This window comes from Aethalodelphis obliquidens, unplaced genomic scaffold (genome assembly GCF_003676395.1).
Source record: "Aethalodelphis obliquidens isolate GAN/ISIS:26980383/991018 unplaced genomic scaffold, ASM367639v1 scaffold13, whole genome shotgun sequence".
In the NCBI taxonomy this organism is placed as follows: Eukaryota; Metazoa; Chordata; class Mammalia; order Artiodactyla; family Delphinidae; genus Aethalodelphis; species Aethalodelphis obliquidens.
This window is the reverse complement of record NW_020837957.1, coordinates 22,172,509-22,199,312: the sequence shown is the minus strand read 5'-3', so window position 1 is coordinate 22,199,312 and position 26,804 is coordinate 22,172,509. Positions and strand designations below refer to the sequence as shown.

The window sequence follows — 26,804 nt, the reverse complement described above, 5'->3', positions numbered from 1 at the left end:
CCTACTACTGCCATTCCAACATGCCGATCAACATTAAAAAGTCGTTTGTGGGCTTCCCTGGTGGCGCAGTGGTTGAGAGTCCGCCTGCCGATGCAGGGGACGCAGGTTCGTGCCCGGTCCGGGAAGATCCCACATGCCGCGGAGTGGCTGGGCCTGTGAGCCATGGCTGCTGAGCCTGCACGTCTGGAGCCTGTGCTCCGCAACGGGAGAGGCCACAGCAGTGAGAGGCCCTCGTACCGCAAAAAAAAAAAAAAAAAAAAAGTCGTTTGTTAGCACCTTCTTCATAAAATTTAGAAAGGACTAATTTTTCTACCCCAAAGACAGCGCCATCTTTACATCTGATTCCAATAGCTGTACTACTATTTTCCACAGGCTTCATAGCGTACTCAACTTGAAAAACTCTCCCATCAGGAGAGAATGTAGAGACTGACAGGTCATACCCAGTGCCGATTGAGCTCATCGTGCTAAAACCACTGGGACACCTAGGGCTTCAGGGTCTGAGGAATATTTTTTAATTTCCATGTATTTGTGAGTTTTACAACTTTTCTCTCCTGTTGTTGATTTCTAGTTTCATACCATTGTGGCTGGAAAGTTACTTGATATAATTTCTATCTAACTGTATTTATAGAGACTTGTATTGTGGCCTTACATATGACCTATCTACAGAAATGTTCCATGTGAATATTTTTTGAGAAGAATGTGTATTCTGCTACTGTTGGATGGAATGTTCTTTATATGTCCATTACGTCTGTTTGGCCTGTAGTGTTGTTCAAATCTTCCGTTTCCTTATTAATTTTCTGTCTGGAAGATTTAGCCATTTTAGAGAGTAGGATATTAAAGTCCCCAAACAAGATAGTATTGCTGCTTATTTCTCCTTTTACTTCTGTTAGTATTTACTTTATATATTTAGATACTCCAAAGTTTGGCACATAAATATTTATAATTATTATATATTATCAATTAATTGACCCATTTATCATTATTAATGACCTTCCTTATCTCTTGTGACTGTTTTCAGCTTAAAATCTATTTTATCTGATATAAGTATAGCTATCCCTGCTTTCTTTTGGTTATCATTTGCTTGAAATATCTTTCCTCATCCCTTCCCTCTCAGTCTTTGTGTGTCCTTCAAGCTTAAGTGAGTCTCCTGTAGGCAGCATATAGCTGGGTCTCTTTTTTTAAATCCTTTCAGCCATCTGTCTTTTGATTGGATAAGTTAATCCATTTACAATTAAAGTAATTATTGGTAAGTAAGGACTTCCTATTGCCATTGTGCTCATTGTTTGCTGATTCTTTTACAGACTCTTACTTCATTGCTTCCTCACTTGCCCTTTTCCTTTGTGATTTTTGGACTTTTGTAGCAGTGTGCCTTGAATCCTTTATCATGATCTTGTGTATCTACTACATGTTTTTCCTTTGTGGCTCACATAAAATACATTACAATTCTAACACCATAGTTTAAGCAGATAAAACTTAACTTTGACATCCTACAGAAACTTTATGTGTTTACTTCTTTCTCCCCCCTCACATTTTAGGTTACTGATGTTACAGTTTAATCTTTTTGTATTCTTTATCCAATAACAAATTATTGTAGTTATGGTTATTTTTGTTGTTCTTGTTTTTGTTTATGTTTTTGTTTTCTAAAATAATGGGTTCATTGAGATGTAATTCACATATACCATAAAATTCACATGTTTAAAGTGTACAATTTAGTGGTTTATAGTACATTCACAAAGTTGTGCAATCGTTACGACTGTCTAATTCCAGAACATTTTCATCATGCCAAAAATAAACCCTGTACCCACTACCAGTCATTCCCCATTCTCCCCTTCCCCTACCCTCTGGCAACCACTAATTTACTTTCTGTCCCTGTAGATTTTCCTATTCTGGACTATGATTAACTTTTTGAAGTGTAAAAAAGAATTCTTTCTTTCTTTCTTTCTTTTTTTTACAACCCACCCCCCGCCGCTTTCCCCCCTTGGTGTCCATACGTATGTTCTCTATATCTGTGTCTCAATTTCTGCCCTGCAACCGGCTCACCTGTACCATTTTTCTAGGTTCCACATATATGCATTAATATACAATATTTGTTTTTCTCTTTCTGACTTACTTCACTCTGTATGACAGTCTCTAGATCCATCCATGTCTCTACAAATGACCCAATTTCATTCCTTTTTATGGCTGAATAATATTCCCTTGTATATATGTACCACATCTTCTTTATCCATTTGTCTGCCGATGGGCATTTAGGTTGTTGCCATGACCTGGCTATTGTAAATAGTGCCGCAATGAACATTGGGGTATATGTGTCTTTTTTTTAATTTAATTTATTTTTTTATACAGGTTATTATTAGTCATCCACTTTATACACATCAGTGTATACATGTCAATCCCAATCTCCCAATTCATCATACCACAACCCCCCACCCCCGCTGCTTTTCACATGTGTCTTTTTGAATTATGGTTTTCCTAGGGTATATGTCCAGTAGTGAGATTGCTGGATCATATGGTAGTTCTATTTTTAGTTCTTTAAGGAACCTCCATACTGTTCTCCATAGTGGCTGTATCAATTTACATTCCCAACAGTGCAAGAGGGTTCCCTTTTCCCCACACCCTCTCCAGTATTTGTTGTTTGTAGATTTTCTGATGATGCCCATTCTAACTGGTGTGAGGTGATACCTCATTGTAGTTTTCATCTGCATTTCTCTAATAATTAGTGATGCTGAGCAGCTCTTCATGTGCTTCTTGGCCATCTGTATGTCTTCTTTGGAGAAATGTCTGTTTAGGTCTGCTGCCCATTTTTGGATTGGGTTGTTTGTTTTTTTAATATTGAACAGCATGAGCTGTTTATATATTTTGGAGATTAATCCTTTGTTGATTCATTTGCAAATATTTTCTCCCATTTTGAGGGTTCTTTTTTCATCTTGTTTATGGTTTCCTTTGCTGTGCAACAGCTTTGAAGGTCCCATTTCTTTACTTTTCTTTTTATTTCCATTACTCTAGGAGGTGGATCAAAAAAGATCTTGTGGTGACTTATGTCAAAGAGTGTTCTTCCTATGTTTTCCTCTAAGAGTTTTATAGTGTCTGGTCTTACATTTAGGTCTCTAATCCATTTTGAGTTTATTTTTGTGTATGGTGATAAGGAGTGTTCTGTCCAGTTTTCCCAGCACCACTTGTTGAAGAGACTGTCTTTCCTCCATTGTGTATCCTTGCCTCCTTTGTCATAGATTAGTTGACCATAGGTGCATGGGTTTATCTCTGGGCTTTCTATCCTGTTCCATTGATCTATATTTCTGTTTTTGTGCCAGTACCATATTGTCTTGATTACTGTAGCTCTGTAGTATAGTCTGAAATCAGGGAGTTGGATTCCTCCAGCTCCGTTTTTTTCACTCAAGGCTGCTTTAGCTATTTGGGGTCTTTTATGTCTCCATACAAATTGTAAGATTTTTTTGTTCTAGTTCTGTAAAAAATGCCGTTGGTAATTTAATAGGGATTGCATTGAATCTGTAGATTGCTTTGGGTAGTATAGTCACTTTCACAATATTGATTCTTCCAATCCAAGAACCTGGTATATCTCTCCATCTGTTGGTATCATCTTGAATTTCTTTCATTAGTGTCATAGTTTTCTGCATACAGGTCTTTTGTCTCCCTAGGTAAGTTTATTCCTAGGTATTTTATTCTTTTTGTTGCAGTGGTAAATGGGAGTGTTTACTTAATTTCTCTTTCAGATTTTTCATCATTAGTGTATAGGAATGCAAGAGATTTCTGTGCATTAATTTTGTATCCTGCAACTTTACCAAATTCATTGATTAGCTCTAGTAGTTTTCTGGCGGCATCTTTAGGATTCTCTCTCTATAGTATCATGTCATCTGCAAACAGTTACAGTTTTACTTCTTCTTTTCCAATTTGTATCCATTTTATTTCTTTTTCTTCTCTGATTGCCATGGCTAGGACTTGCAAAACTATGTTGAACAGTAGGGGTGAGAGTGGACATCCTTGTCTTGTTCCTGATCTTAGAGGAAATGCTTTCAGTTTTTCACCATTGAGAATGATGTTTGCTATGAGTTTGTCATATATGGCCTTTATTATGTTGAGCTAGATTCCCTCTATACCCAAATATGAGAATTTTTATCATAAATGGGTGTTGAATTTTGTCAAAAGCTTTTTCTGCATCTACTGAGATGATCATATGGTTTTCCTTCTTCAGTTTGTTAATATGGTGTATCACATTGATTGATTTGCGTATATTGAAAAATCCTTGCATGCCTGGGATAAACCCCACTCGATCATGGTGTATGATCCTTTTAATGTGTTGTTGGATTCTGTTTGCTAGTATTTTCTTGAGGATTTTTGCATCTATATTCATCAGTGATATTATTGTGTAATTTTCTTTTTTTGTAGTATCTTTGTCTGGTTTCGGTATCAGGGTGATGGTGGCCTCATAGAATGAGTTTGGGAGTGTTCCTTCCTCTGCAAATTTTTGGAAGAGTTTGAGAAGGATGGGTGTTAGCTCTTCTCTAAACGTTTGATAGAATTCACCTGTGAAGCCATCTGGTCCTGGACTTTTGTTTATTGGAAGATTCTTAACCACAGTTTCAATTTCATGACTTGTGATTGGTCTGTTCATATTTTCTATTTCTTCCTGGTTCAGTCTTGGAAGGTTATATCTTTCTAAGAATCTGTCCATATCTTCCAAGTTGTCTATTTTATTGGCAGAGTGTTGATTATAGTAGTCTCTTAGGATGCTTTGTATTTCTGCAGTCTGTTTAAACTTCTCCTTTTTCATTTCAATTTTATTGATTTGAGTCCTCTCCCTCTTATTCTTCATGAGTCTGGCTAATGGTTTATCAATTTTGTTTATCTTCACAAAGAACCGGGTTTAAGTTCTATTGATCTTTGCTTTTGTTTTCTTTGTTTCTATTTCATTTATTTCTGCTCTGATCTTTATGATTTCTTTCCTTCTGCTAACTTTGGGTTTAGTTTGTTCTTATTTCTCTAGTTCCTTTACGAGTAAGGTTAGATTGTTTATTTGAGATTTTTCTTGTTTCTTGAGGTAGGCTTGTATAGCTATAAACTTCCCTCTTAGAACTGCTTTTGCCACATCCCAGAGGTTTTGGATCATCGTGTTTTCATTGTCATTTGTCTCTAGGTATTTTTTGATTTCTTCAGTTATCTCTTGGTTTAGTAATATATTGTTTAGCCTCCATGTGTTTGTATTTTTTACAGATCTTCTCCTGTAATTGATTTCTATTCTCATAGCCTTGTGGTCAGAAAAGATGCTTGATATGATTTCAACTTTCTTAAATTTACTGAGGCTTGATTTGTGACCCAAGATATGATCTATCCTGGAGAATGATCTGTGCAGACTTGAGAAGAAAGTGTAATCTGCTGTTTTGGGATGGAATGTCTTATAAATATCAATTAAACCTCTCTGGTCTGTTGTGTCATTTAACGCTTGTGTTTCCTTATTAATTTTCTGTTTGGATGATCTGTCCATTGGTTTGAGTGAGGTGTTAAAGTCCCCCACTATTATTGTGTTATTGTCGATTTCCTCTTTTAGAGATGTTAGCTGTTGCCTTATGTATTGAGGTGCTCCTATGTTGGGTGCATATATATTTATAATTGTTATATCTTCTTCTTGGATTGATCCCTTGATCATTATATAGTGTCCTTCCTTGTCTCTTGTAACATTTTAAAGTCTATTTTATCTGATATGAGTATTGCTACTCCAGCTTTCTTTTGATTTCCATTTGCATGGAATATCTTTTTCCATCCCCTCACTTTCAGTCTGTATGTGTCCCTAGGTCTGAAATGGGTCTCTTGTAGACAGCATGTATATATAGGTCTTGTTTTTGTATCCATTCAGCAAGCCTGTGTCTTTTGGTTGGAGCATTTAATCCATTCACATTTAAGGTAATTATCCATATGTATGTTCCTGTTACCATTTTCTTAATTGTTTTGGGTTTGTTTTTGTAGGGTCTTTTCTTCTCTTGTGTTTCCTACTTAGAGAAGTGCCTTTAGCATTTGTTGTAGAGCTGGTTTGGTGGTGCTGAATTCTGTTAGCCTTTGCCTGTCTGTAAAGCTTTTGATTTCTCCATCGAATCTGAATGAGATCCTTGCTGTGTAGAGTAATCTTGGTTGTAGGTTCTTCCCTTTCATCATTAAGTGTATCATGCCACTCCCTTCTGGCTTGTAGAGTTTCTGCTGAGAAATCAGCTGTTAACCTCATGGGAGTTCCCTTGTATGTTATCTGTTATTTTTCCCTTGCTGCTTTCAATAATTTTTCTTTGTCTTTAATTTTTGCCAATTTGATTACTGTGTGTCTAGGCATGTTTCTCCTTGGGTTTATCCTGTATGGGATTCTCTGCGCTTCCTGGACTTGGGTGGCTCTTTCCTTTCCCATGTTAGGGAAGTTTTCGACTATAATCTCTTCAAATATTTTCTTGGGTCCTTTCTCTCTCTCTTCTCCTTCTGGGACCCGTATAATGCAAATATTGTTGCATTTAATGTTGTCCCAGAAGCCTCTTAGACTGTCTTCATTTCTTTTCATTCTTTTTTCTTTATTCTGTTCCACAGCAGTGAATTCCACCATTCTGTCTTCCAGGTCACTTCTGCCTCAGTTATTCTGCTATTGATTCCTTCTAGTGTATTTTTCACTTCAGTTATTGTATTGTTCATCTCTGTTTGTTTGTTCTTTAATTCTTCTAGATCTTTGTTAAATATTTCTTGCATCTTCTTGATCTTTGCCTCCATTCTTTTTCCGAGGTCCTGGATCATCTTCACTATCATTATTCTGAATTCTTTTTCTGGTAGGTTGCCTACCTCCACTTCATTTAGTTGTTTTTCTGGGGTTTTATCTTGTTCCTTCATCTGTTACATAGCCCTCTGCCTTTTCATCTTGTCTATCTTTCTGTGAATGTGTTTTCTGTTCCACAGGCTGCAGGATTGTAGTTCTTCTTGCTTCTGCATCTGCCCTCTGGTGGATGAGGCGCTGGCTGTTGCTCTGGTGGTCAGAGCTCAGTAAAACTTTAATCCACTTGTCTGCTGATGGGTGGGGCTTGGTCCCCTCCCTGTTGGTTGTTTGGTCTGAGGCAACCCAACACTACACCTACCCAGGCTCTTTGGTGGGGCTAAAGATGGACTCTGGGAGGGCTCATGCCAAGGAGTACCTCCTAGATCTTGTGCTGCCAGTGTCCTTGTCTTTGCGGTGAGCCACAGGCGCCCCCCACCTCTGCAGGAGACCCTCCAACACAAGCAGGTAGGTCTGGTTCAGTCTCTGTGGGGGGTCACAGCTCCTTCCCCTGGGTCCCGATGTGCACACTACTTTGTGTGTGCCCTCCAAGAGTGGAGTCTGTTTCCCCCTGTCCTGTCTAAGTCCTGCAATCAAATCCCGCTAGCCTTCAAATCTGATTCTCTAGGAATTCCGACTCCGGTTGCCGGACCCCCAGGTTCGGACGCCTGACGTGGGGCTCAGAACCTTCACTCCAGTGGGTGGACTTCTGTGGTATAAGTGTTCTCCAGTTTGTGAGTCACCCGCACAGAAGTTATGGTATTTGATTTTATTGTGATTGCACCCCTCCTACCATCTCATTGTGACTTCTCCTTTGTTTTTGGATGTGGGATATCTTTTTTGCTGAGTTCCAGTGTCTTCCTGTCGATGACTGTTCAGCAGTTGGTTGTGATTCCAGTGTTCTCACAAGAGGGAGTGAGAACACGTCCTTCTACTCCACCATCTTGAACCAATCCCATTATGGTTATTTTTAATAAACTTGTTTTTTAACTTTTTAACTAGAATTGTAAGTGATTTATGTACCACCATTACAATATTAGAGAATCTGGCTTTGAATATATATTTACCTTTAGTGGGGAGTTTCACACATTTATATGTTTTTACAATGTTATATTGTTATATTTCAGCTTCAAAAATGCCCTTTAGCATTTTTTGTAAGGCAGATTTAGTGGTGATAAACCTTCAGCTTTTGTTTGTTTGGAAAAGTGTTTATCATGCCTTTATTCCTGAAGGACACTTTTCTGGGTATAGTGTTCTTGGTTAACAGGTTCTTTTTTTTCCTTTCCATATTTTGAAGATGTTATTCCATTCTCTGCTGGTCTGCAAAATTTCTGCTGAGAAACCTACTTATAGTATTATTTAGGCTCCATTATGTAATGAGTCACATTTCTCTTACTACTTTTAAAATTATCTCTTTGTTTTGACAATATAGTTACTGTCATCCCTCAGTATCCATAGGGGATTGGTTGCAGGACCCCCACAGGTACCAAAATCTGCACATGCTTAAGTCCCTGACATAAAATGGCATAGTATTTGCATATAACCTACATACATTCTCTCATATACTTTAAATCACCTCTAGATTACTTACAATCTTAATATAATATAAATGCTATGTAAATAGTTTTAAATACAGTATAAATGCTGTGTAAACCAGTGTCAGTTCATGGCAAATTCATGTTTTGTTTTGGAACTTTCTGGAATTTTTTTTGTAACATTTTTGATCCACAGTTGTTTGACTCTGCAGTTGTGGAACCTGCAGATACTGAGGGCTGACTATAATGTGTCTCAAAGTGACCTTTTTTGGGTTTAACCTGTTTGGGATTTTTGAGCCTCAAAAATCTGGGCGTCTATTTCTCTCCCCAAGTTTAGGACATTTTCAGCTATTATATCTTTAAGTAGTCTTTCTGCTCTTTTCTCTTTTTATTCTCCCAGTATTCATAAAATATTGTTTTATTTCACACAGTCCCTTAAGTATCATAGTCTTTTCTTCATTCTTTTTCATCCTTTTTTCTTTTTGTTCCTTGGGATAATTTCAAATGACTTATCTTTGAGTTCACTGATTCTTCTGCTTGGTCAAGTCTGCTTTTGAAACTCTGTTGAGTTCTTCAGTTCAATCTTTATCTCTAGGATTTTTGTTTTATTTATTCACATGGTTTCTATTTCTTTGTTGAACTTCTCGTTTTGTTCATGCATTGTTTTTCTAATTTCATTTAGTTATCTGTGTGTTCTTGAAGTTCACTGAACTTCTTTAAGAGGATTATTCTGAATTCTTTGTTAGGTAGTTCATAGATTTCCATTTCTTTAGTGTCAGTTATTGAAGCTTTATTAGTTTCTTTTGGTCTTGTCATGTTTACCTGATTCTTTATGCTCATAGTATCTTTGCATTGGTATTTACACATTTGAATAAGTGGTCTCCTCTTCCAGACTTTACAGGTTTGTTTTGGCAGGGAAAGGCCTTCACCAGTCAGCTTTGCTTAGGGGGAACTGGATGGATCAGCTTGTAGCGTTTGTGGGCATACACAGCTTGCTATTGAGGTCTCCAGTTTGGTGAGGTTCCTACCCATGTTATGAGGCAAGGGGAGAGTTGCCACTGGCTGGTCGCTGCAGTTGGGTTGGCCAGCTGGCTAGGCTCCACATTGTAGTGGGACCACTAACTAGGCACCCTCGTTGGGTAGGGGTGCTGGCTGGACTTCACAGTCAGATGGGGCCATTAGCTGGGTTCTGTAGTTACCTCTGGTAGGATATGGTCTCAGGCTGTGTTCCCTGGAAGGACAGTAGCACTTGTTGGATTCTGCAGTTGGGCAAGGCCTCACGCTGTACTCTCTAACCGGATGTGGCCCTGGCAGGACTCCATGTTCTGGTGGGGCCACTGACATGGTTTCACTGTTGAATGGAGTTACAGGCTGTGCCCCAAGTTTGGGCAGAGTTGCAGACTATGCTTTGTGATCAGTTTGGGTACTGGATGTGCTCCTTTGTTGGATGAGGTCACTTGCCAGGCTGTCTGGTCAAGTGGGGCCTCCAGCTGCATCTCACAGATAATGCTCCATGGTAAGATGGGGTTACCTTGCCTGGGCGAGGTTACAGGCTGTGTTTAGTAATTGGACAAGGCCGTAGGTTAAACTCTGCTGCTAGGTAGGGCTGTTAGCTGGGCCCCATAACTGGGAAGTACCTTAGACTGGGCTCCAAGCCTGCACAGGGTCACTGTTCAGGTTCTCTGGTCATGACAGGCCAGAGGCTATGCTCAACAGTTGGACAGGGCTGCTGGCTTGGCTCTCTGCCTGAGCAAGGCTGTAGTATGGACTCCACAGTCGCCTAAGTTCTCTGGCCAGTCTTTCTGGTCGAGCAGGATGGGAGTCTATGCTTAGCTGTTGAGCAGGGTTGCAGATTTACTCCCTTGCCCAGGCAGGGCCATATGACAGGCTCAAGAGCGTGTATGACCACTTTTGGGGGGACACAAATCATGCAGAACTGCCAACCAAGCTCCCTGGCCAGACAGAGCCACCAGCTAAGGTCTGCAGATCCCTGGCTAGGATCTCTGCTCAGGTGCTACTACAAGCAGGAATGCAGTCCACCAACATTCGAGTGCTGGTTGCTATAAGCCATGCCCCCTTTCCCCATCTCTATCTGATCCCCAGTGGTCAAGCCCCCAGGTTCCCCAAATGATCCTCATGAAGACCTGACTGGGCAACCCTGGAAGCATCCTGCAACAGTAGGGGAGCTGAATATCCACTTTGGGTTCTCCTTTTCCCACAGAGAAACTATAGGCCAAGGGGATCACTCTGTGTGGTGCTGTGCCTGGGGGAAATACAGTGCAATCCAAATGAAACCTCTCCTCTTACCCTTCTAATGTTCTTCTCAGTCTCTGTGGTTCAAGGACATGCTTCAGCCTCACCCTCAGGTTCTAAGCCATACTTCTAGAGATTTGGGCATATCTTTTGCCTTTCTAAGGTTCATGGTAGTTTTCATTATTTTAGAGGACCCATCAGGACTGGACCCACAGAGAAGCCAAGTAGCAAGTGCCAAGAAAGTACAGTTATCTCCCTGAGAATTTTTATCAAATTTGTTTTTATATAAGAAAGTTATTAGCAGTTATTACTGTTTTAGCATGGATTTATTTTTCAGTCAACTAGCTTAGTTCCCTAAGAGAACGCTAAAGTTGATGGGGGGAGGTGGGGGGGGGACACAGAACTTAAAAAAAAAGAAAGGCCTAACCATGCCATAGGACAACACAGGCAGAAATCCCAGAGAGGGATGACACAGTATGACAAATGGTGATGGACAGAGCAGAGATGAAAAAGGGGATCAAAACAAAACATGGAAAAATGATAAACACAGATTTCATCTGCTTCATAATTTTTCCAGGAATAATCCTCTTGTACACATCTTTGGTGCCTTTTTTAGTAACAACACATGTGTGTTTCTTTTTTATTCTTTTTGTTGTTTCCTTGGAATTTTAAATGCCTTTCAGCTCATAAACTTAATAAAAATACCACAGCATATTTTTTCAAAAGAATTTTCTGATCCAAGGAACTATTGCTTAATCAGACGGCCTGATGTTGGATTTATTTTTGCACTTCAGAAAAATTCTTCCTTAGGCAATGTCACAAAGATGCTACCTTAAAAATTCTTTAAAAAATAAATAAGAAAGAGATGTTCTTCTTTCTAAAAGATTGGAAAATGATATCTGGTTTGAAAAATAAGGCAAGAGAAACGTTAGTAACAAATTCCCAAATCCAAGATGTAGACTCTTTGAACAAAGGAAAATATTTTGTATTTTATGCTTGAGTTCTGTTCTAAAATATTCAGTTGTCTAAATGTATAACTCTATATGAGGAAAATAGTTTGGAAGTTTCTCAGAAGAAACATCTGCCTGACTTATGGTCCTTCATTCATTTCTTAAAAAGTCTATCATTCTGTTATCTAAGATCTAAACAGAGGTGAAGCTGTGCACTCCAAAACTGAGTATATATAAATGAAGTTATCTCGTTTTATTCCTTTACAACAAAACTTGATTGGATTTATTGAAGTGTTAATTTTCCCATCTGTCTAGGGTGGTATGATATTAGGTTGAGGTGAATATCTTAAGAGAAGCTAAAATAAAATAATGCACGCTTTTCTAAGAGGCTTTTCCGATAGACTCTTAAAAATGAAGTCAGAAAGATGAGAGGAATGAATATCAGCAGCTAGAAAAGAATGAAGTATACCTGACTCTTCTTTCTAAGACAGTTTCCTTGGTAGCCCTGAAAAATAATCACTTTGGAAATTTGAGGTCAGTGGCGTTAAGGAGTAAAGGATTATCTAAATCCTTATCTTCTGAATGATTCATATGACTCTGGTGTTAGACTTGTTTGTTCTGAACTGTTGTGTTGCAAAACAGCACATAATAGAAAGAACCCTGCACTGACCACTGTGCAAGAATTGTTGAAACCCCTGCTCTGTCACTAAAGAGCTGTACATTGTTGGGTGAGTCATTCTTTGGTTTCTTGGTTTACACATTACACATAATAAAGGGGTTGGAACTATGCAGAACACCCCAAGAAGACTGTGCCAGGGAAGATGCTGAGCTGGTAGGACTTTGCTCCTTCTTTTCCTGCTTGAATCAGAAAAGATCCTTGCATGTCTTTTTAACATAGTAGCTTCTATATAGGCTTTTTTGAGACAGAAAGCTTAGCCTTAAAAAAGCATTAGCTTGGATGTTTCTAAATTTATGTTAGCCTTACAAACTGTGACTCTCTAAAATGTATTTGTCCATTCACCAATTCAGTGAAGTTTATGAGTTCTTTCAATGAGAGAACTCTGCCAAGAACTCTGCCAAGCCTTAGGGACACCATGGGGAATGAGAGGAGCAAGGTTCCTGATCTCAGATTTGATAATATCATGGAGAAAACTGACATTAGACAAGATCATTGAAGGTTGTGATAAATGCAATGATGAAAATAAACAGGCTGATGATAAAGAACAACTGGTTAAGGGAAGGGGGAAGCTAGTATGGATAGAGAAACTATTTACACCAGGGCAGTGAGGAACGTCTTCTCTAGATAGGGGAGGATTGAATTGAGACCTGAGGAGTGAAAAGGAGCCAGTCATGCAGAGAACTTTGGGAGATCCTTCAGGGTAGATAAAATAGCAAGGGCCAAGATGTGGAGGTGAGAATGATCTAGGTATTTTTGGAAAAGTTAAAGGAAGCTATTATAGCATAGTGAATAGTGAAAAGTTGTTTGGATGAGCTTGAGGAAATAGGTAGAAAGCAGATCATGAAGGACCTTTTAAACCATGGTAAAAATTTGGGTTTTATTTAAAGTGTAGTAAGAAGCCACTGAAAGGTTTCAAGCAGAAGAAAAACATTGTCTCTGATGGGAGCACTCTCTATAACTTCCAAACTTTGTTTAACAATGTCTAGTGTTATTGGCTATTGCAAGGGATAAAATAAATTCCAAGAAAAAGAAATAGATAAAATAAATTTGAATTACCAAAGCATGTGATGTACCAAGACAATTAAATGAGGGCAAGAATGGTCTTTTCAACAAATGATGCTCGAACTACTGGTTATCCACACACAAAATAATTAAGTTGGATCCTCTCTTATATTATACACAGAAATTAACTCAAACTGTGTCATAGACCTAAATGTAAGAGCTAAAACTATAAATGTCTTGGAAGACACCATAGGAGTAAACCTTCATGACCCTGGGTTATGCAAAGCCTTCTTAGATAACACCAGAATTACAAGTAACAAAAGGAAAAATAGATAAATTGTACTCCATTAAAATTAAAAGTTTTATACATCAAAGAGTACCATCAAGAAAGTGAAAAGACTCCCATAGAATGGGAGGAAATATTATTTGCAAATTGTATATGATAAGGTACTGGTATCCAAAATATATAAAGAACTCTTACAACTCAATAATAAAAAGACAACCCAATTGAAAAATGAGCAGTCTTTAAACAGATATTTCTCCAAAGAAAATATACAGTTGGCAAATAAGCACATGAAAAGATGCTCAACATCATTAGTTGTTAGGAAAATGCAAATAAAGCTACAATGAGATACCGCTTCACATCCACTAGGGTGGTTATAATAAGGAAAAGAAAACAGAAAATAACAAGTGTTGATGAGAATGTAAAGAAATTGGAATCCTTATACATCATTGGTGGGGTGTAAAATTGTGCAGCCACTTTGTAAATCAGTTTGGCAGTCTCTCAAAATGTTAAAAACAGAGTTACCATTTGACCCATCAATTCTTGGTATATACCCAAGAGAATTGAAAACAGGATTCAAACAAAAACATTTACATGAATGTTCATAGCAGCATTATTTATGATAGCCAAAAAGTAGAAACAACACAAATGGTCATCAATTAACAAATGTCTATTAGTTAATGTAGTATGTTCACACAATGGAATATTATTTGGAAAAAAAAGAAGTAATATACTGATCCATGCCACAACATTGATGAACCTTAAAAACATTATGCCTAGCAGCCAGTCATGAGAGACCACATATTATATGAAATGTCCCAAATAGGTAAATCTCTAGAGACAGGTAGTGAATTAGTGGTTGCCTAGGGCTGGGGAGGTTGGGAGGAAACTGGTAGTGACCGCTAGTGGGTACAGGGTTTCTTTTTGGGATGATGGAAATTGATTCTAAAATTGATTGTGATGATGGTTGCACAACTCTGTGAATATACTAAAAACCATAACCTGTACACTTTAAATGGATTTATAATATGGTATGTGAATTATATCTCAACAAAATTGTTTAAAAAATATATGTGATGTGTTACTTCTGAGACAATACGGCTACTCTCAACAAAGTTTAAAATAATCAGTAGGGAATCCCAAATGCTTCCTCTGTGTTATAAGTAGGCTGAACATCAAGCCAACTATTATCTGTCAACATGACATTTATTTAAAAGCATTCTTATTTCTTTAATCATTGAAGAAATCTATTAAAACATGCACGTTGTAGAAACCGCTGCTTTTTTTTCCAGTCTCTTCTGCAAGCCTCTAATTATACAAATGGGTTGCAGTGAGTCTTGTTAAACTTTTAAAACCCAACATTTTGGAGCAAAATATTACTTACACATTTCAGAACAAGCACGAAAATAAACCAGCCTAATATCAATGGAGGTTTACCACTCCCCAAAAGAAAAACAAACTATCTTTAAAGAGGAAAAAAGTGAACAGAAGAACCAGGGGAGATCTTTCTGATTATAATGACAGAAGAAAATGCAGCTTAGAGCACAGGTAACCCCTTTTCTCACACATAATGAGCTTTCAAATATGTATGAAAGTTTACTGTGCAAAAGGTTCCTAGTAGATCCATATGTTCTATTTCCTAGAAGCCAAAAAGTAGTATAAAAATCTGCCACTACCCTTTGCCTTTTATTCACGAACTTTGGTTTTACTTCCAACAGATAGTAAATGTTCTTTAAGGTGTTATTTATTTACAAATAAATACCTAGCAGACTAGCTGTCTGATTAAGGCTAAATATTTTCTACTTTGGGCATGCATTCTATCATTCATTTATTAAATATTTATTAAGCATCAGTTATATGCTGGACACAGTTCTGGGCACTAATGTTACAACAATGAACTAAACAGACAAGGTCTCTGCTGTCATGCAACATGTAGTGTGGAAAGGCAGTGTGAACAAGAATAATAATTTCTGATAGTGATAAGTGCTATGAAGAAAATAAAACATAGTAATGGGTTAGAGAATGTCCTGATAAAGGGGCTACTTTAATTGGGATGGCCACAGAAGGATTACATGAGGTTACATTGAGCCAGATGCCTAAGGATAAGAAGCCAGTCATGTGAATATCTGAAAAAAAGCTTTCTAGGCAGAGGAAACACCTAATGCAAATGCTGCAAGGTAGAAAGGGCATTTATTAAATGCCCTATTTAAAAAAAGGGTGGTGGTGGTCAAGTAGCCAGAGTATAGTAAATAACTGGGAAACACAATGTCAGAGAAATAGGAGGGAGGCAGATGATGTAGGGGATTATAGACCATGATAAGAGGTTTGAAGATTACTCTACTTGCAATGGACAGCCATCTGGAAGGTTTTACACAGGGAGAGATGCTTGATTAACATTGTTGGTGATCATTTGTGTTATTTCGAAGAAATGGAATGTAAGGGTAAAAGTGGACCAAACCACTTAGAAGTCTGTGGCAGTCGTGTAGATGAAAAAATGATAGGGTGGTTTGGAATGCAGGGGAGCGATAGAGAGAGTAAATAATGATCAGATTCAAGACATCTTGGAGATAGAGTTGACTGGATTTGCTCATGGTTTAGATGTTGAGAAAGAGGGACAATATAATAAAGAATAAATCCTGGTTTTTAGGCAGAGCAACGGAGTGGTTGATCATACCATTAAGTGTGTAATAGGGTTACAAGTTGGTACTTACGCATTTGCAAATATGTAATTTCTTTATTTCAGGTTCATATGGTTTTCCTCACAAGCCCTAACTTACTGATTAGTGAGGAGTGGTTGGGGAATTGGGGGAGACAGAGAGAAAATTTTTATATCCAATTCAATTGAAAGCTTAATCTGTTCCTGTAATTTAGTCGTCTCTTTAGGTAGTGCTCAGACTCTTATGATGCTTAGTCTCTCAGATGTACCCATCTTCCACCTCCCTCTTTTACTCCTTTCTAATATTGAATCTGTGTTTGCTGTGGTGACAAAGACGAGGAGGCCTTAGGTCTAGAGGCAGGTATTATTCATACTGATTGGGACGTGATAATGTCCCTTGTCAGTTTGCTTACTGCCCACCCTCGTGGCCTTTGATGATGATGTCTCTAAACTGGTAATTTTCATTTCTTTTTGGGGGGTGTTCCCTTGCTTAAATAGCCTGTCAGCCTCTGCTAATCATTAGATCCCTCTGAGGTCTGCTGTGATTTTCATTCAGCTCTAGCCCAAGGAGTCTGCTCTTCAGCCCTTACTACAGAGCCACATCTTCCTAGAGTAATGGCCACCGATACACACATGCAAGCTCCCCAGGTGTTTCTTAGTTCCCTTCTACATCATATAGGAATCAAGGAGTAGCTCAGGAAAATATAACAATATGGTCTTCCTCATTTTGACTTTGCTGAGCAACCAAATTGATATAGCCATAAATCATGTGATAGCTAGAGAAAAGCTACCTTTTCTGAATCCTGAATGAGTAGTAGGGAACAAGGGTCTCTTTCTGCCAAAACTCAGAATGAGGGAAATCTGAACACCAATGTCTCTCTGTCTCCCTCTTTGCCTTCCCAGATTCTCCTGGGGGCAAAGAAAAAGTCTTAAGCTTTCTCTTTACTTCCCCTATGTCATATCCTCATCCTTCTACCATCTAGTAAAATCCTTAGAGTTCTACTGTGATAAATGGAAAGTGTGTCTTCTCTACAGTTTAAGACAGCCTTGTGTGCTGGGTGCCCCAGGCTCAGCTTGTGAAATGTTAAAGTTAGAAACAAAGAAAATAGAAACATCATCTCTTAATATATTCAACCCCTGTACATATGAATCCCTTGGGCTAAATAGGATGAAGTCCATGTAATCAAAAAGGCAAAATAGAAAAGTATTTTAATAATTTTCAAAATATTGCCCTATTAACAAAGGAGATGGGGAAAACTGAGAAGCAGTTTAGGGGTTCAAGGAGGGAATTCCAAGAGTTCAGTTTGGGACACACAAAGTTTAAGATGCCCATTAGAAATTCAAGAAGAGATGTTGAAGGTAGATCAGAAAGTCAGTGGTGCAGTCAGGACAGGTGATATAATTTTAGGAAACATTAGAATGTAGATGGTCTTTAAAGCCACAGGGACAGGATGAGATCACCTAAAAAGAGAAAAGAGAAGAGGGCACTCCAACATTAGATGCTTGGGCAGAGGAGGAGCCAGCATATAAGGAGATATAAGTAAGTGGAAAATCGGGGAAGTGTGCTGCCATAAAAACAAAGGTTTAAAAAAAGTTTCAAGAATGAAAAAGAAGTTTCCGATAAAATGAGTTGGATTACCAGCCATTGGAGATGGCTATATGGAAGTCAGTTGGTGACCTGAAAAAGAGCAATTTCAGAGGTGTGGTAAGAACAAAAGCCCAAATGAAGAGAAAACGAGAGTAAGGAAATGGTGACAATGAGCATAAACAAGTCTTTCAAAAGTTTTTCTGTGAAGGGGGAGCAGAAAATGTTGCTAGAAAAGTACACGAGAAATTGAATGAGAGAATGGAAAAGACAAAAGGAAGGTAGGAAGGACGGGAAGAACATGAGATCGAGGAAGGATTTTTTTAATGAGTAATATTTAGCATATTTGAATACTATTGGAAATGATCCAGTCAAGAGAGAAAAATTGATAGTGCAAGTGAAAGGGGGATGTTTTCAGAAGAGAGAGCCTTGAATAGGTGAGAGGACATAGGCTTCTTATATGTGTAAGTGAGGAGCTGGCCTCAGGCAGGAAACAGAGACACTTCTTTTGTAAGAGAAGCGAAGCAGAATATGTGGGTGCATAAGTAGGTGTATTGGAAAGTTGGGTGTTGGGAAGAGGAGATGGCTCTTGTTTAATTGCTACTATCTCTCAGATATGAAGCAAGGTTATTAACTTGAAAATGAGGAGGGAATGGAGGTTTGAAGATAGAGATGAATGTGTAAGTCATCTTTCAGAATAATAACAAATGTCTCAATTATACACATTTGTGAAACTTATTTATGCTTGTCACTTATGTCAGAGCTGTTATTTTTGCATTATCCATAAATTTTTCTTAATATTTAAATATATAATGTTTAAATATATGATATTTAAATATATAACTTACAGTGATGCCTAAACTAAATTGTTGATTGGCAGGTAGCATTGCCATGCCATGGTTTTCAGCTGATACCTGAGTATTTGAATTCAGTACCATTTTGGAGTACTGACAGGATAAAGGGATTTATGAATTCCCTGTTAGTATTGCAACAAAGGTCTAACATATTTTTTTAATTATAAAATTAAATCGCATATTTACAAATTGAAGAAAAACTATCATCTCAATAGATGAAACAAAGAGCATTTAGTGGGCTTCCCTGGTGGCGCAATGGTTGAGAGTCCGCCTGCCAATGCAGGGAACACGGGTTCGTGCCCCGGTCCGGGAAGATCCCACATGCCGCGGAGTGGCTGGGCCCATGAGCCATGGCCGCTGAGCCTGAGCGTCCAGAGCCTGTGCTCCGCAACGGGAGAGGCCACAACAGTGAGAGGCCCGCATACCGCAAAAAAAAAAAAAAAATGCATTTAGTAAAATTTAACTTCCATACGTTGACTATGATACTTAATGGTGAAACTTAAAAGAAATGAGCAAAGGTCACTACTATTTACCATTTCTATTCCCCATTTACTCAAGAGTCCCAGCCAGTAGAGTAAAATGAGAGAAGTAATCTACAGACAGATTATTAGAATTTATGAGAGTTTAGCAAGATGCTATATATAAAATTAATATACCAAAAAAATATTCCATTCTTTTCTACCAGCAAGAAACAGAAAACTTTTAAAAATACAATTTAAAAATAAAATTCAATACAATCAGCAAAAATTAAGTACCTAGGAATAAATCTAACAAAAGATTTGCAAAATTTTATTGAAAAAAAAGTGTGTAGTAGTTTATTAACAAAGATCTAAATAAATGGAGAGATATTTCATGGATAGGAAAACTCAATATCAAAAAAATTTAACCCTCCTTATAAGTTCAGTACAGTTTCAGTCACAATCTCTACAGGATTTTTTTATATAACTGGATTGATGAAAAGTGGTTTTAAAATGTGTGTGGAAGATCAAAGGTCCAATATCAAGACAGTTTTCAAGAACAGGTTGTTGATGTTGGTGGGGAGTGGTATTTGAAAGGGAGAACTTGCTCTACCTGATACCGTAACTTATTATTGAAGCTAGTCATTTAGTCAGTGTCATTCATTCACAGATAGACAAATAGACCAATGGAAATAGAATGTAGACTCAGATCTAAGTATATTTTGAAACTTAAAGTTTAATAAATTGATTATGCATTGCAGATTTATAAGGAAAGGATGAAATATTCAGTAAATGGTACTGGTACAATTGGTTATCCAAATGGAAAAAAACAAATCTCTCCTTCACATCAAAGTACAAACACACAAAAGAATGAAATCCCAATTAGATTAAAGACCTAATTATAAAAATCAAAATTTTAAATTGGAGAATATTTTATGACCTCATGGAGGAAGGGGAAGCAGTAAGGATCTCTTAAACACTAAAAAAATAAAACAAGAAGAAAATATTGATGAATTTGACTACATTAAAACTTCAAAGTTGTGTTAGTGAAAAATTATAGTGGACAAAGTGAGAAAATAAGCTCCAGGCTGGGAAAAGAGATTTGTGATATACAGAATGAATGAAATACAAGTATCAGGACATTAAGGACAGCCCAGTAGAATACTGGACAGAAGATGGGAACTAGAGATTCACATATAGATGTTGAATTACTGTATGAATAGATATTCATTCCTCCTTAATAATCAGGGACATGTGAATTGAAATCCCAAATAATACATCATTTTGCTCCCTTGAGACAGACAAATTTTAAGTCTGATAGTACCAAGCATTATGGAAGATTTGGAGTAATTGGAACTATTAAACGTTGCTTTGGGAATATAAATTGGCAAAAGCACTCTGGAGAACAAGTTGGCAAAATCTTGTATACTGAAAGGTGCATATATCCTACAAGCCAGCAATTCAACTCCAGGGTATATACCCTCGCCCAAAAAACTCTTGAGGTGGGCACATAGTGATATGTACAAGAGTGTTTATTGCAGCATTATCTGTAACAGAAAAAACAAAAAAACTACCAAAAATTCTTCACTAGGAAAATGGTTGAATAAATTGTGGTTTGATAGCAAAATGTAATCCTGTAGGAGTGAAAAAAAAGTGTAAGTAAAGTAGAGACACTGAATAATTTCAAAAACAAAATGTTGTGTTCAAAAAATTTCAAAAGAATATATAAAGTATGATACAGCTTATTGAAAGTTTGAAAAGATGCAAAATAACCATATAATATTTGGGAATATATACAAATGGAGTGAAAGTATAAAGAAATGCATGTGAATGATAATCAAATTGAGGACAATTGTTGCACCTGAGTGAGGGGGGAAGGTGATGTGTCTGCTAACAGTTGTATGTATGTGTGTGTGTGTGTGTGTGTGTGTGTGTAGCTTCTGTTTCTTAAAGTGGGTGGTAGGTACATGGGTGCTCATTATACCTTTTAATATCTTCTATATATATTTATATATATTTAAATATTACATAATGCACTTTAAAAAGACAACAGAAATTAGTGAGAACTGACATTTATTGAGCTGTTCAGTATAAGTCTATTCCTTTCTAAGCTTTGAATGCATTATCTCATTCAATCTTAGTAACCCTTTGAAGAAGTATTAATATATCCCTGCTATATAACAGGAAACTGAGGACTTTAGAAGTCAAATAGTCTACTTATGGTCATATAGCCGTTAGGTGACAGAGCCAGAACATGAAAGTACAGCTGTCTGACTTAAATGCTCATATCGTTAACCTCTATGAATGTTAATCAGCCTCTCTTAAAAAGTCCACGTTAATCACAAAGAAGTCTCATGTTAGTGCAACTATCATTTCAACCTCTGGATGCAGCTAGAACTACAGCAGTAGAACTTAACCACTTTGGCCTCTAAATTCAGCGGACTTTCTGAAGCTAGAAGAACATTTGCTCAGGAGCACAGGGCATGACTCATTTCCTTAGGTATCTGTTTATTCGTTCAACAAATATTTATCAAGAGCCTCCGCAGCACAGTGGTAAACCACAATTTATTTCTTGTCTGCATCATTTTTGCAGTTTTCCAAGCTTTGGGACGCAAATTTGAAATTTCCATTTTCATTTCCAACTAATGCAAGGAATGCTATGATTAATTATTAGCTATTTTAGAACTTGCAGTCTGGCTTACTATGGATCTCATTTAAGCCTAACCATTGTTGACCTGCAAATTCACATGACATTTAAAATATTTTAGCCACTTCTTACTTTAATAAAGTGTTTATTGAAAACTTTTAGTCTACTTTTGTCTAAACAAAATACAGATTGAAGTGAAAATATTGTTTTAAACAGTTTGATATGACTGTCTCTTTTCTCTCCATGTATTTCCCCTCTCTCCTTTTTTTTCCACAGATCAAATGATATTTGCTTAATCTTACACTTCATTGAGGTTTTAAGATTCTCTTTGACAGTATGTTAGATATATGTTATAGTATTATACATTCAACAAGATGTTGAACCCATACTAGCTCATAGAACTGCTGAAATTAACTTTAATTACCTTATCGTTAATTCAGTGGGTGTACTAAAACCAAGTTGTTTTCCCTCTGTAGTTAAGAACAGTTTAATTTGGTCTATCTTGGCCAGTTTGTTTATGTGAACTTTACTCACTAGTAACAGCTGGGCTTCTAAATCATCATGACCTCTTTCAAAATAATTATACAAACATAATATTGTTAAGAAGTAACCCTTGTTTTTACTTAGTGTTCAATTCAGTGATTATGTGATATAAGTATTTAAACATTCTTTCTAGTCCTATCTTTAACAATGTATTTCCTTTTTCATACTCGATATTCAGGGACCTGAAGGAACAGTGGGACTGCCAGGACAAAGAGGTCGTCCAGGGAAGAAGGTAATTTTTTTTTACGTCTTTTTATGCTGGTTTTCTTTCTTCTGACGTGCCCAGAGCTCCATAGCATACTGTGGTGTTTTTATTTGCACTGGAGGTAAAACAATAAAGAACGATAAATTTGGCTTAAAAGGCACATTTGTATAAATTAATATTTAATTCCACTTAGGAGTACTTATTACCTTATTACTTATTATCTGAAGTCAAATTTTCTACTTTGTAGTTTCTGAAAAGATCTTTGCCTTTTCTTCTCCTGTTTACCTTAGTAGACCATGGACAGGAAAAGAGAGAAAAGAAAAATACTATATACCATTTGTGCTATTTAGTAACAACATTAGTAAAATATTTAGGGGAGAGAAATATTAGAATTGTTTTTGGGTTTGTTTTAATTGTACTTTTCCAAATTGAAAAGGTTAATGATTGATTTTATCTTTCCTATACATTAACTAAGAAACACAAAACAATATGTTTTATTTGCTTCCTTTATATTTTACTAAGAAAACGTGATGCCTTTGTAGAATTTAGCACAATATAATGAATAATTCATCCTTGGATAGAGTCAATAATTTGTTCAAGTATTGGGGAGACATAAAAATGATTTTCACATTGTACTACAACAGTTTTGAATATATTTACTATAATTAACTACAAATTACACCATATTCTAGTTCCCAAAATCAGATCTGTCATTTCTGTGAATATGCACCTAGTCCATCTTTTTCATAATTTGGGGGCAGTATAAGATAATAAAAGATAAAAGTGAATGAGGTAAATTTTAGTTGCCATTCTTACCCATGAAAATAAGCCCAATATTGAAGTGTCTTTTCATCAAACATAATGTTATGTCTAAATGATTTTACAAGAAGGACAGTGCAGGTCCTTACAACAGCCTGTGTATTTGGGAAAGCCTGTGAATTATTATGAATAACCAAAAATTTCCTGACTGTGATCACTGTTTAATTTTTCTTTGTATCTACTTGATTATCAATAATAGAACAGGTTGGTTCCAACATGCAGAAAATGAATTATAACATTTAATGTTTAAAAGCTGCTGTACTTTGGTATTAGAGAATGATTAGTTAGCCTATTGGAAAACAGAAGGTATCTAGTTTTCAGAAGGATGTAAAATCATACAAAAACGTTACAGATTTTTAAACACAAACTCCAGCCAAGTAAGTGATGATACTGAGTATACAGAACTGCACACTAGAGCCTTTTTGCATTAGACAGATCTTTGGGGCATTGAAATTCTCTGTAGAAACAGGTTTCTCATAGGGCCTGTGTTTTCTCAGGTCAGGAATAAATACATGCATGCATGCATTCGTACATAAATGCAAAACAAATTTCAAAATAATAAACTTGGTTTATTTGTAACTCAACATGAGCACCATATCTTCCCTGCTTGTTTGGCCAAAATTTTTAATATTCTTTTTTCCAAAATTACTTTTAATTATATCTTTAAGGTAAGCTAGGTAGCGATGGTATGTTATTATTGTCAGTGGTGGTCTGTAGTACTATTAAGTTAAAGCAAAGTTACTATTTATAGAATTTTGCTTACAGAATATCCTCTGGAGCCATTCAGGTATATGATATAGTTAATTAATCTGAGTATAAGTTTGTTTTTTTCTTACTTTTCTCTCTTACTAATGGCATCCACAGGGTGATAAAGGACAAATGGGGCCCACAGGAGAAATTGGAAGCAGAGGTGCTCCTGGACAAATTGGGGAAAGTGGTCCTAAAGGTGCCAGAGGAACTAGAGGTGCTGTGGTCAGTATTTGATTTGTCTCCAGAACTGAGTTCACTGTGGGTGGAAAAGAAATGTATCCGTGTCCTAAAGGCTCTGTCCCTTGATTAATTTTACAGAGAAAGCAATAGTTCCATTGAAAATAATCTACCTCCATGGGATGTGGAGAATTGTAAGCATTCCGCAGTACTTAAATGGCTTAGTGGTTTCTGGACATGAAAGAGGAAAGGGGGAAAAAATTCTCAAAATGGAAATAAAATATGAAATAAGGTTTTAAAAAAATCAGATTATAACTCCTAAGTAGGAAAGTATATATGCCTTGTACTTGAAATCAGGATTTAATATCTGTATAAAATTATGCTGTCATAGCCTGGAGGGGTGGGATGGGGAGGGTGGGAGGGAGGGAGACGCAACAGGGAAGACATATGGGAACATATGTTTATGTATGACTGATTCACTTTGTTATAAAGCAGAAACTAACACACCATTGTAAAGCAATTATACCCCAATAAAGAGGTTAAAAAAAAAAAAAATTATGCTGTCATGGTTGACAAATTGCTTTGAAAATTACTTGAAAATGGGTTTTCTTTATATGCTTGGACTCCACATGCTTATCTGGAGATTATTTTTCTAACCAGCTGTGATAAGTCTCCAAAACATCTACTAATTTTTAATCTTTTGTATGAATTTTACATGATGTTGGAAACAAGGTAGCATGATGCTCTTGAACCTGTAATAGCAAAATTATATTGCTAATATATTTGGACCTGTTCAGAAAGTCACAGCAGAAGAGTTGCAAAATATTTAAGAGATTATCCAATTTAGTCTTTTGACTATTTCATAAACTTATTTACAAAATGCGTATGTATTCACTATCTCCATTTGAATGTCACAAGTGACTTTTCACCAAGGCCTTCTGGAGAGCATTGCATAATCCATCTGTTGTCTGAGGAACATTTCCCTCAGGCTCATTTTAAGTGTTCCATTCCTTACTGCCATCTTACTATTCCAGGTCATTCTTACTTTCTTTTATTTTAATTACTAATATTTTCCTATCTTTGGCTTATGCATTCAAAAACATTATATAATGTGATTGATTTTTAAATATTTTTCCGGTTTTATTGAGATATAATTGACATATAGCACGTATAAGTTTAAAGTGTACGGCATAATGCTTTGATTTACATACATCATGAAATGATTATCACAATACGTTTAGTGAATATCCATCATCTCATACAGATATAAAATTCAATAGAAAAAATACATATTTTTCTTTGTGATGAGAACTCTTGGGATTTACTCTCTTAAGTTTCATATATAACATGTAGTAGTGATAATTATGTTTATCATGTTGTACATATATCCTGAGTACTTATTTGTCTTAGAACTAGAAGTTTGTCCCTTTTGACTGTCTTCATCCCGTTTCCCATCCCCTACCCTCCAGCTCTGTTAACCACAAATCTGATCTCTTTTTCTATGAGTTGGGTTTTTTTTTGGGAGTATAATTGACTTACAACACTAGAGTAGTTCCTTTTACACAACATAGTGTTCAATATTTCTATACATTTCAAAACAGTCACCACAATAAGTCTAGTTATGTCTAGTTACAATATTGCACATACAAAAATATCACATATTTATTGACTGTATTCTCCACACCGTACATTTCATAACTGTGACTCATTTATCTTGCAACTGGAAAATAGTCTCCCTTACCTATGTCTTTCCTCCTGCCATCACCCTGCCTTCTGGCAACCACCTACTTGTTCTCTGTATCTATAACTCTGTTTTTGTTTTCTGTTTGTCATTTGTTTTGTTTTTTAGATTCTACATATAAGTTATAGCACACTGTACTTGTTTGATTTATTTCACTTAGCATAATTACCTCTAGGTCCATCCATGTTGTCACAAATATCACGATTTCATTCTTTTTATGGCTGAGTAATATGCCATAGTATATTTTTACCATATCTTCTTTATCCATTCATCTATTGATGGGCACTTAGGTTGCTTCCATATCTTGGCTATTGTAAACAATGCTGCAGTGAACATAGAGGTGCTTATATCTTTTCTAATTAGTGTTTTCATTTTCTTTGGATAAATACTTGGGAGTAGAATTGCTGGATTATATGGTAGTTCTATTTTTCATTTTAATTTTTTGAGGAGCCTCCATACTGTTTTCCATAGTGGCTGCACCAATTTATATTCCTACCAACAGTGCACAAGGGTTCCCTTTTCTCCACATCCTCACCAACACGTGTTATTTGTTGTCTTCTTGATAATAGCCATTCTGACAGGTGTGAGGTGATATGTCATTGTGATTTTGATTTGCATTTCCCTGATGACTAGTGATGTTGAGCATCTTTTCATGTGTCTGTAGGCTATCTGTATGTCTTCTTTGGAAAAATGTCTGTTTAGATCCTCTGCCCATTTTTAAATTGGGTTGTTTGTTTTTTTGATGTTGAGTTGTATGAGTTCTTTGTATATTTTGGATATTAACCCCCTATCAGATTTATTGTTTGCTACTTCTCCCATTCAGTAGGTGGCCTTTTTGTTTTATTGATAGTTTCCTTGGCTGCACAAAAGCTTTTTT

The 26,804-nt window shown here is 36.7% G+C and overlaps 1 protein-coding gene across 1 annotated transcript in view; it reads left to right on the top strand.

Moving 5' to 3' along the window:
- The window catches only part of COL24A1 (collagen type XXIV alpha 1 chain), a 396,587-nt gene that overhangs the window by 281,865 nt on the left and 87,918 nt on the right, over positions 1–26,804 (top strand). The window contains exons 38-39 of the mRNA XM_027114231.1: positions 22,414–22,467; positions 24,124–24,231. Of these exons, the coding sequence (XP_026970032.1) occupies positions 22,414–22,467; positions 24,124–24,231 (162 nt within the window). The remainder of the gene's footprint in view (positions 1–22,413; positions 22,468–24,123; positions 24,232–26,804) is intronic.